Source organism: Hibiscus syriacus, unplaced genomic scaffold (genome assembly GCF_006381635.1).
Source record: "Hibiscus syriacus cultivar Baekdansim isolate YM2019G1 unplaced genomic scaffold, ASM638163v2 tig00003041_pilon, whole genome shotgun sequence".
NCBI lineage: Eukaryota > Viridiplantae > Streptophyta > Magnoliopsida > Malvales > Malvaceae > Hibiscus > Hibiscus syriacus.
Genome location: NW_024061960.1, coordinates 7,458,822 through 7,469,344, shown reverse-complemented (window position 1 = coordinate 7,469,344; position 10,523 = coordinate 7,458,822). Strand labels below are relative to the sequence as shown.

General features: G+C 36.5%; 1 protein-coding gene and 1 long non-coding RNA gene across 2 annotated transcripts; both read right to left on the bottom strand.

The window, feature by feature from the left end:
* Positions 1–1,890: 1,890 nt before the first annotated feature.
* On the bottom strand, positions 1,891–3,278 carry LOC120170868 (protein JINGUBANG-like). The gene has a single exon (XM_039178717.1). The coding sequence runs from the start codon at positions 3,224–3,226 to the stop codon at positions 1,892–1,894; it is 1,335 nt and encodes a 444-aa protein (XP_039034648.1). The 5' UTR covers positions 3,227–3,278; the 3' UTR covers position 1,891.
* Positions 3,279–4,647: 1,369 nt separating this feature from the next.
* On the bottom strand, positions 4,648–6,613 carry LOC120167393. Its single transcript, XR_005520037.1, has 4 exons — positions 6,336–6,613; positions 6,008–6,231; positions 5,529–5,753; positions 4,648–5,043 (listed from the first exon to the last, which is right to left on the bottom strand). It is a non-coding gene; the product is annotated as an uncharacterized LOC120167393 (long non-coding RNA).
* Between the last annotated feature and the right edge of the window lie 3,910 nt (positions 6,614–10,523).

Below are 10,523 nucleotides of genomic sequence, written 5' to 3'. Positions count from 1 at the left end.
ACCATGATGGGCGGGTGATATGACGAGTGTACCGGCCTACATCATCATGTCCGAATCGTAGACCAGTGATTAAGCAGAACTCCTTCCGCCCAAAACAAGTATACGCCGGTGGAAAATGAAACCATATCTCTTCCTCACCACGTTGTATACTGTCGGGTAGATCGCTAGTCATGGTCTGAAGCCACAAATGGGTCAAACTAGCATCTCCACCCGGATGCTGTACTCTCAGCCATGGCCCGAAGTAGGTTTCTTCAAACAATTTTCTTTGTGCAGGTGAAAGCTTCGAAGCAATTGTAGTGGCTAGGCTAACTTTATTCCTTAATGTCAATGAAGCCGAAAAAAATTTCTACAAAAAAACAATAAACATACCAAGTTAGATATACCAAAAATTACACTGTCAAGATATACCAAAAACAAAACAATAAACATAAATAGTAGTTTATTCTTGAAACTAAAATTTGCAACACTGTTTCTGTCTTTTGGTTGAAATGAAAATCGCAACGAGATAATGAGAATCGCAACGCGGAAATGACTATCGCAACGAGAGAATCGCAACGCGAAATGACTATCGCGACCAGACAATCGCAACGCGAAATGAAAATCGCAACCGCGAAATTAAAATCGCAACGCGAAATGAAAATCGCAATGCGATTTTGGTTTCGCGTTGCGATTTTTATTTCGCGTTGCGATAGTCATTTCCGCGTTGCGATTCTCATTCTCGAAACTATTCTTCTTCTGCATTACTTCAACCAAAAGACAAAGCAAAGACAAATACTAACTTCACAGGCTAAACAGTTTAGCAGTATTGGCAGCAATCGAATGAATTTAATAAGAAATCTAAGTGAAATGGTTAATCTATTATTGAAATTACCAGTAAACTTATCATCAATCTCAATATGAAAAACCTAAAATAATGCAAAAATTTCAAAATAAAAATAAAAAAACTAACCCTCGGAGGTTGATTTTCCATTTCTGAATGATTGTGAGGGATTTTTGACTGTGAATGGTTGTGAGGGATTTCGCCGGCGATGGGGACGGAAATCTTCGGAGATGGGGACGGATTTCGCCGTAGAGAGTGAGAGATGGAGATGGGACTGAGTGTTGTGTTTTTGGGTTTGAGGTTATGAGTTGCGATTACTGTGGACGGTTCATTTTCCGATTTATTAAGAAAAAATACGTGTTTGGAATTTGAAAAAAAATACGCGTTAATACGAATGGCGCTAAGTAAATCGCGTTGCGAAAGTCAGTATCGTGTTGCGAAAGTAAGTATCTCGTTGCGATTTTTTATTATCGCATTGCGATAGTCAGTATCGCATTGCGATTTTCCCAATTCGCGTTGCGATTTACTTATTCGCATTGCGAATTTCCCAATTCGCGTTGCGATTTACTTATTCGCATTGCGAATTGGTAAAATCGCAACGATACTGTAGACCATCGCAACGCGATTTTCAACTATCGCATTGCGAAAATGCAACGCGAATTTGCGATAATGGAGATCGCGTTGCGAATTAGCGATCGCATTGCGATTTTGTTGGTCATTTTGGCAAATCCGGAAAAAGTTGATTAAAATCGTATATTATATGGGATTTTTGGTCACTGAGGTTATTTTCTCTTTAATATATTATAAAGGCAAAAAAATAAACATCAAGCTAAAATATAAATATATTAAGTATAATTTCAATCTTGTATGTAAATATATATTAACAACTTAATGGAGAAATAGAAAAGTTGCATATAATAAAACAATAAGATATTTCGAAAACAAACAAAAATAAAAATAAAAGAAACAAAACAAATAATGGAGGGCTGTACCCCCCAAAAAAAATTATGTGCCCGCTAAATTTTCCTTCTCTTACGATGAAATAATGAATTATCTGTGTTTATTGTTTTTTCACAAATTCCAGTTTTGGAAATCCGTCGACGACGAGGGGTTACTGGGTTTCGAAAACGAGACCTTCCACGTTCGAATTTCACCGTCAAGGCTTCCGCTAATAACCGAAACTGCATCACTATGTTCATCGTCTCTAACCGCCGTCAACGACTTCACTGGCTTCTGATGACCATCGAGAACCGCCAAACAACAATATTTCGCCTCTACTCCACGTTGCCAAATCCTAACCGTCCGATCAGCGGACCCACTCATCAGTAAATCACCGACGTTGATCAAGCATAGGATCGCCTTCCCGTGCCCTCTCAACGCCCCCGTAACCACCATGTAATTGGCGCTATCCTCCCTCTCCCAAACCAGAATCGAACGGTCACACGCACCCGAGAAAAGCACCGATCTCTCGTCGTCTAAAGCCAGTGCGTTAACCGCTGACTTGTGCTTCTCTAGAGTCGCCACCAATGCGTACCGCTTCTCGCCCGACGGTTTCGCCCACACCCGGATCCGTTTGTCGGCGGACCCCGTATAAACCGTTCCGTCAACGGAGACGGTGACGGAGTTAATGGCGTCGTCGTGTGCTTTAATAGACTGTAAACAACGAGCATCCGATGCTCGCCATATTTTCAAGGTTTTATCCCATGAAACCGAGTAGATTAGGCCTTTATTGGAGGTGAGTCCGGTAACGGCGTCGGCATGCTCGATCCATAACCGCTTCACGTGACGGCGTATACTGACGTAGTTCTTTGGGAGAACGAAGCGACGTAAACGGTCATTAACTGTAGGGAGAGCGGTTAAGAACTTGTGTTTTTTAGTGACGGTCATTTGCCAGACTCGGATCCTACAGTCCTGGTGAGCTGTGAAGATTTTTCCGTTACAGAAAGTGACGGACTTAACGGAACCGGAGCATGAATCCTGGCCGTTGTAAACATCAAGAAGAGTGGACGTTCCTTGATCGTAGACTCTGATTTCGTTAACAGAGGCTATGTACAAGAAGTTACCCTGAACCGCAACGCAGGTGATCGGGTGCTTGGGTCGGGGATTGATTGAAGAAACGCTGATGTCGGAGACGGAGAAGACTATGTTCTCAGGGAAGAGCTTCTGTAAGGAAGGGACAGATGACAGAGTCTGGAGGGAGAGGTTGCTAGGGAGGCTACTGTAGCTGGTATCACTAGAAGAAGCGGAAGATGACGTGGCGCTTCCCCGATTGTCGGAGGAGCTGTCGGAAACGAGATTTTCCGATGAGAGATATGGGTTTTGTGGGAAGGGAATGGTGGAGTCATGGGTTAAAGTGGCGCAGGTCCTGGTGGAGCATGATGTTGCTAGCCATGATCGGACCTTCATGCCGGCCTTTTGAGACGAAAAAAAAGTGAAGCTATGCACGAGAGAGAATAGAAGCGACTCCTTTGTTGTGGTTTATATATAGGAAAATATTTTTGAAATAAATTAGAAAACAAAAAATATATTGCCACGTGGATTTAAGCCAAAGGGTATGGTACGATCCGACCTGGGTTCCAAACGGACAATAAATGGCACGTCAGGAAGGGTACTTTGGTACTTTGATGGTAGTCATCGGGGTTATTTTAGTCGGTATATTTCAACCAACTTTGACGTGAGAGATATTGCGGTGGCTAACCGCGTTAAGGCGCCTCCGGCGAGGTCAGGACATGAAAAATAAATAGCACCCTTTTAATAAATTTTAATTTCTTTTTCATAAAGGATAGGAATTAGGAACATTATCCAGACAATGAATTTAAGATTTAGTATATTTAAAATTTCTTTTTTATTACTTATCATTAATTCAATTGACATATTGATAAATTGCATTAATATCGATTATATTGGTTTTAAATTGAATAGTTTAATTAATATTATTTTTGTTAAAAAATTAATATATTTTGTCAATATTAATATAGGTACATGTCAATCCATATCACTTGGTACAAGATATCAAATCATTTTTTATTTTTAAGTAAAAGACGCCCTTTTAACAAATATTTAAGTTTATATATTATTTGATGGTATGTATTATACTACATTTATCAATTAAATGTTAAAATATTTACTTTATAATCTAATTTGTTTTATTAATTCTACTAAATTGATTATCTGATTTATTTTTATCATTAACGGATTATAAAATTTCTTTTAATAATCTAAAACGATCATAAAGTAATATATGTGAACTACAAAAAATTTAATAAATTGATTTTGAATCATTTATTTTTTCCAATAAAGAAGAACATTGTAAGGAGAAATTATTTAAATTTGTATGGTAAGAAAAAGGAAACCTGAAATCATCACCATACATCTTAATTTAGCTGTTTGAAATTATAATTTCTATACCCCACATGAATGAATATTGGAACTCTGAATCCTTATTTTTGGTTTGTTGTATATCTATTTTTTTCTTTTTGAAAAATAAATAATCCAAAATTGTGTTAGTATGACCAAGTATGTCCCGACTTTAAGGGTTCGTTTGGTTCACTGAAAACATTTTCCGAAAAATGAAATCTGGAAAATGAATTATATTTCTAGAAAACATTTTCCAGAAAACATTTTCCAATGTTTGGATGGTACATTGTAAAATGTTTTGCACTGTTTGGTTAATTTTTCTGAAAACAATTTTCAGAATTTGTTTTTAATAAATAAGCATACATATTCAATATGTTTTTATTCTTAACCTAAAAGGTTCATTTTATTTTTTTCATTATGCCATTTACAATATATATACTAAAAGGTGTCAATGGACTTGTTATTGGCATATTTCAGCTGTCAAGATGTAAAACACACAGAATCTGTACTCATAGAAGCTGTTCTCTGTCAAGCTGGGAACAACTATGACAAAAACAAAACATGACATCTAAGTGAAATATCTCATGAGATCAACCTGGTCATGACAATTCAAAACCAGATATTCTACAATGCATGATAACACATTTGCAATGTTCAAAGCCCTGACATAACCATTCTGGGCACCTATCCAACTAGCGAACCTTACAGTCCAACTAATAAGTTAATGTTCGAGCTGCAAAGTGGCATTAAGATGATCATCGCTAAGCTTTTTGCCGGGTCCAATAGAACCTAAACTTTTGGCTTCTGTAATCACCTGACATTGACTACGATGGCATTCAGGCATGCGTTTCCACATTATGTTTAACCTGGAAAACGAAATTGCAAGAAAACAATTAAGGCAAAAAAAAGAGTAAATGATAAGCAAATATTGGTTTGTGGAGAGACGAAAAAATTGCACATTCAGCAAAATCAAGGAACATGCTTCACTTCACTTATAAAACTCCCTCTAACACTTCATACCCTTTAAAAAACTCTCAGGCCAGTACCCCCATTATTGAAATCCACCGCTCATCACCGTATACTTTTACAAGCTTCAACAGCTAAGACAAGAGATTCCTAAATATTAATGCAAATTACTAAAATGCCAAAGCAATGTCATTATGCAACCACTAAAGATAGCAAAAGGATTCTGATTAAAAATGCTAATTAAAGATATCAAATGACAATAAAAATGGCAAGGCCAAAAGTAAGATGCAATTATGTCAGTTAATAACAAAACACTAGCAATGTACGTAGAGAATAAAGAATGAGATAGAAAAATGTAAAATAGTTGAACAAGCAAAAATAATACCCTTCAATCAGTTCATTGAGCAGAGGCCATAGCTCCTCATCTCTGATCTTATTAGTTGTCACAAATATCTTGTCAACAACTTGAATTGCAATTCTTATATTTGTGGATAGGCTCTTGATCATATGCCGGGTTGAATCAATTTTGTTTGCTTCAGCACCCCTTTCGTCTAGCCGTTTCAACTTAACGACATTTCCTGTCATAAGCCACCCGCATCTTCTCCTCGGCCTGCATTGCATCAAAAACTTCTAGCTCAGGAAAATCAAAAAGGTCATGAAACTAATAAAAGAAGAGGCATAAAGCTGCTCTTCATCCAGGGAATAACCAAGTCACAGACTCACAGTGCTCATAAAGTAATCCTAAAATGGCCTTTCTTCATATTTCAAAAATCCACCAAAAATTAACACTACCCAGATGCCCAAATCAATAGATTTCAACAGAAAGAACATTAAAACTAAAAACACAACAAGAATTCAACATACCCATGAGTTCTCAGCAGTCTCCTCTGTGGGAGAGTGGCGCAAATCGAAAGCAAAGACAAGAGACTAGCTCTCCTGATCCTCACCGGCTGGCCTTTCTTTAAGCCATCGAGCGCGAAATTAACCTCTCCACATGCTCCATCATTTCCCCGAATTCTTGAGCCTCCATCAGACTCGAAGTCGACGAAATCCTTGAAAAACTGGGCTAAAAGCTCGGTTTTTGATTTCTGCCGAGCCGGTGAAAATGAAAATGGAGGTCAAGGAAGATGAAACATCTATTAAAAAAGGAGGTGAATGAAGATGAAAAGGGAGAATATGAACAGAGAGATACCTGAGAAGACGACTGTCCGCCTCGCCGGTGAGAAGGAGGCCACTGGATCGATCGATTTTACGGTGTGGAGCAAGGGACGGGAGAACGATTTGTTTTCTGTGTGGAGCAAGGGAGTTGCAGAACGATGGAAAACAACTTACCCTTTTCCAAACGGTAAGTTATTTTACCGTGTTTTCCTTCAAGTTTTCCGTTGACCGGAAAATAAAATACGTTGACCTCGAGTTTTAGGCGAACCAAACACAGGAAAACGTAAAATGTTTTCCCCCAACTAAACATACCCTAAATCTTCAAGGTGCAAACAATAATGCTCTTCATTGATATGATAATAGCAGATAAAGTATATAAATATTAAATGTTGTTATATTTACAATGTGTAAATCAAAATATTTTATATGAATTTTTTATGTGTAAAAGTTTGTTTAATAAATTATAAATATTAATAAATAAATTTACGGATTTTAAAATTAATCTTTAAATAATAAATTTCAAATATTTCATTCCAAAATCATATAAAAATATGAATAAAAATATCTTTATAATAATATTTATTATCAATTTATTCGTCACACCAATCAATTTAGAATTTAAACTATTGAAAGATATTTGTTATATCAACTGATGGAATAAACTGACAACCAACACTATGCTCAGGTCCAAGCAAAACACAAGTCTAACATACTTTAAACATTTAAATTGTACACCTTATCATTTATAATAGGTTTGATTTATGAAATATAAGATTATTTTTGTCAAATATGATTATAATAAATATTTCATAATATTTTTTTGGTTTATTTGATTACAATAGAAAAGCATAATAGTTTGTTAGAAAAATATAAAATTTACTATTAACATATTTTTTTAGTTCGTCTGAATTTTCATAAAGTTATTGTAGACACTTCATTTTGCCCTGATCCTTCTCTAAGCAAATTGCTGTCATTACTACCCCAGAGCGTTAATGCTTGTTTCCTACGAATCCCTATTGAAATGGAAGAAAAAGGAAAGAGGAGGAAGAATTGTAAAAGGGATTACTCTTGTTTTTTAAAAGGGGATTTTGGGGAAACAAAAAAAAAATGAAGAAAAACGCTTAGTGATAAAAGACAGAAAATTTTCACAGGAATAAACGTTTTTTTTTCAGCAATCAAAAATACAGAGCAAAGAGGTATTTTAGTTTTCTTCGATTTATATATTCAGTTCTCAGGTTACGATAAAGGAAAGAATTTAATTGGTATTGTTAGTTCTACGTTTTATGCTAATTAAATAGTATCTAAACATAATAATAACATAAGATAGAGGAAATACCTTGCTATCGTTGGGTGTTGATTTGTGGTTGAAGGACCACTGTGTGGGGTGGTCCGATGTTTGGTTCTCGGTGGAGGCGATGAAGGCTGTTCCGATTTGTTGGTGAGCTGTTGTCGTGGGAGTAATAAGCGAAGGGAACCAGAGAAAATGTATAAAACTTTAGGGTTCCATCGCGCAGAATAAAAATGAAAATTGGAAAAATGGGGTTTTTAGTTTTGGTTCACAGTGTTCTGGAATTTAACAAGGAAAAGTTTGATTTTATTTTAATTTTGGTAAAACCACACATTAACCCCTCCTTATTTCATATCTTTTTGCGTTTTAGTAACTGATTTTAGTTTAATCTTATTTAGATCCTTTTTTTCATGTGTTACATTTAAGTTATTAGATTTATGATCAAATCACCTTAAGTCCCCCTAGTCTAGCCATGTTTTAGTATTATGATCATTATGTGCATTTGTTTTTATTTTGAACTTTACATTTTACTTAGTTTTAATTTAATCATTCAATTGCTATGTTTTTATTTGAATTTAGTTATTATTCTTTTACTTTCTGTTAATACTATTTTTATTCTTTAAATTTTTGCTTGTATTATTTTGGTACTTTAAATTTCTTTTTTTTTTATTTAATCCCTTAAATTTATGTTTTTCTCTTGCAGTTCATTTCTAGAATTAATTTGATCCATGAATTTTAATCCTTTCCAATTTAATTTTTTTTAATTCAAATTTTCTTTTATTTATTTTTTATTTCGATTTTAATACTAACTCTTTGTTTTTGTGTGTTTTATTTTTTAACTTTATTTATGATTTTTTAGGATAATTTTAACCAATCAAAGGTAAGTAATTTGAATCGAATATCCAAATTGTAATTTAAATTTCAATTTTCGTAATTAAGATAACCGGTAAATTAAATGGTACCGAAAGGGCAGTTCAAGGGTGTTAATCCTTCCTTGACTGTAACCAACTCCCGAACCCGACATATTTCTGGTAAAACGCAGATCAAGTAAGATGGTATTCGATCAACCAAATTTTTTATGAAAAATAAATGATCGGTGGCGACTCCAACATATTTTATTTCAAGTCGAAGCCGAATTCTGGGCCCACCCGAAAGACGGTCGCGACAGCTTGGCGACTCCGCTGGGGAGGGTAAGTGAGTCAGGCCAGAATTAATTTTCGGTTGTCTTTTTATGCGAAAATGGTAAATTTAAATTTTAATTTATTTATTCGATTCCAATTATTTATCTTTGAATATTTTTCAAATAAATAGTTATACTAACGTTTTTTAATGTTTTCAGATTTTTCAAAATTGTCATCTCATGCTCTATACCCGAGCTCCGAACCCTATTTAAGTGGGGGTGAAAGCGACGCCTTCGTGAGAATTTATTCTCCGTGCGGGCCTAGCAAGTAACCTTCGGGATTCATATACCTTATGTCTTCGTGTGAATTTATTCACCGTGCAGGCATAAGGGAATGTGTCCTCTCGAGTTTAACTTGGTCCATACAAACATGTGATGGGTTTAGGACTAAGGGTCTGACAAGCCCAAGGGGGCACCAGCAAGGAGAACTCGGGTACCATTTTAGAACTTAAACCGATAGACCATGGAGAATTAGAGCCTACCTCGAAACCACATTCCAAAACCTAGGATATTTTTTACCCTAACCATGTTTTTTGTATTTTTTTTCTTTCGTCATTTTTTTTATTTTTTTTATTTGTTTACTAACTTTTTTGCCTTTGCGTTTGTTTTCTAGCATTTGCATCATAACAAGAGGCTATTGATCCCTAAAAATAGTTTGTTACACACGAAATAATCTGAATTAATGGACAAAGATGTTGTAATACAAGAGATTAAAAACGCCAAGGCACGACTATGGTCCGAGAAGACGCAGAAAGAGAAGGGAGACAGTCTTCAGAGTAACTATGTGTCAGAGCTGGTTAGCTACGCATCTGTCAGCCTGAAATAGAATAATGTCCAAGAGCTGCGGAATATTTGGGACAGTTGGAAGAATAACAGAAAGCAGAAGTTCAGCCAACGATATGGTGATATTTCCCTCTTACTACATGTCAAGACTGATGAGCCCCTGCTCCGAGCATTGATTCAATTCTGGAACCCAGGATATAGTTGTTTCACCTTTAACCGGGAGGATATGGTGCCCACCATCGAAGAGTATACTACCCTACTGCACTGTGAAAGTATCAGACTAGAGAGGGTATATATCAAACACATCAAGAGTCAACCTTTCAAGAATAGACTGGCTAAGATTACAAGGGTTGATGAAAAATGGGTAACTGATCGACTCCGACACAAAGGTAACGGGGAAGGAATCGAGTGGATCCACATAAAGCAACTAATGAAGAACCACCCTGATGAATGGAAGACTATAGACCTTTTTACACTGGGTCTGTATGGTTTGATTATATTTCTGAAGATCCTTAGGTGCATTGACTCAACCGTTGTGGAACTATTTGAACAACTTCCAAGGCGACTCAACCCAGCACCGACCATTTTGGCCGAGACCTTTCGGTCTCTTAATCATTGCAGAAGAATTGGTGGAGGAAGGTTCATTGGGTGTGTTCAGCTCCTTCAAGTTTGGATTCACAACCACTTCTGGAAGACTAACGGGGTCGCCTACCGCCGATTTAGCACCACCTATTCACCTTTGGGAGAGTTCATCACTATAAAATGGCATGAAGACGCTACCAAGGAAAAGTGGATGAAGGTATTCACTCATCTTCATGACCGGGATATTACCTGGAGAGCCCCCTGGTTATTCCTCAGTGACGTTCTTTACCGGTGTGGGGATTCTAATACTATGACCTTACTTGGACTTTGGGGCACAGTTGGGTATGCTCCGTCGTTAGCACTTAGACAATATGGGGCACGTCAGTTCA

Coding starts and splice junctions, on each gene's coding strand:
- LOC120170868 (XM_039178717.1), bottom strand. CDS start 3,226: ATGAAGGTCCGATCATGGCTAGCAACATCATGCTCCACCAGGACCTGC.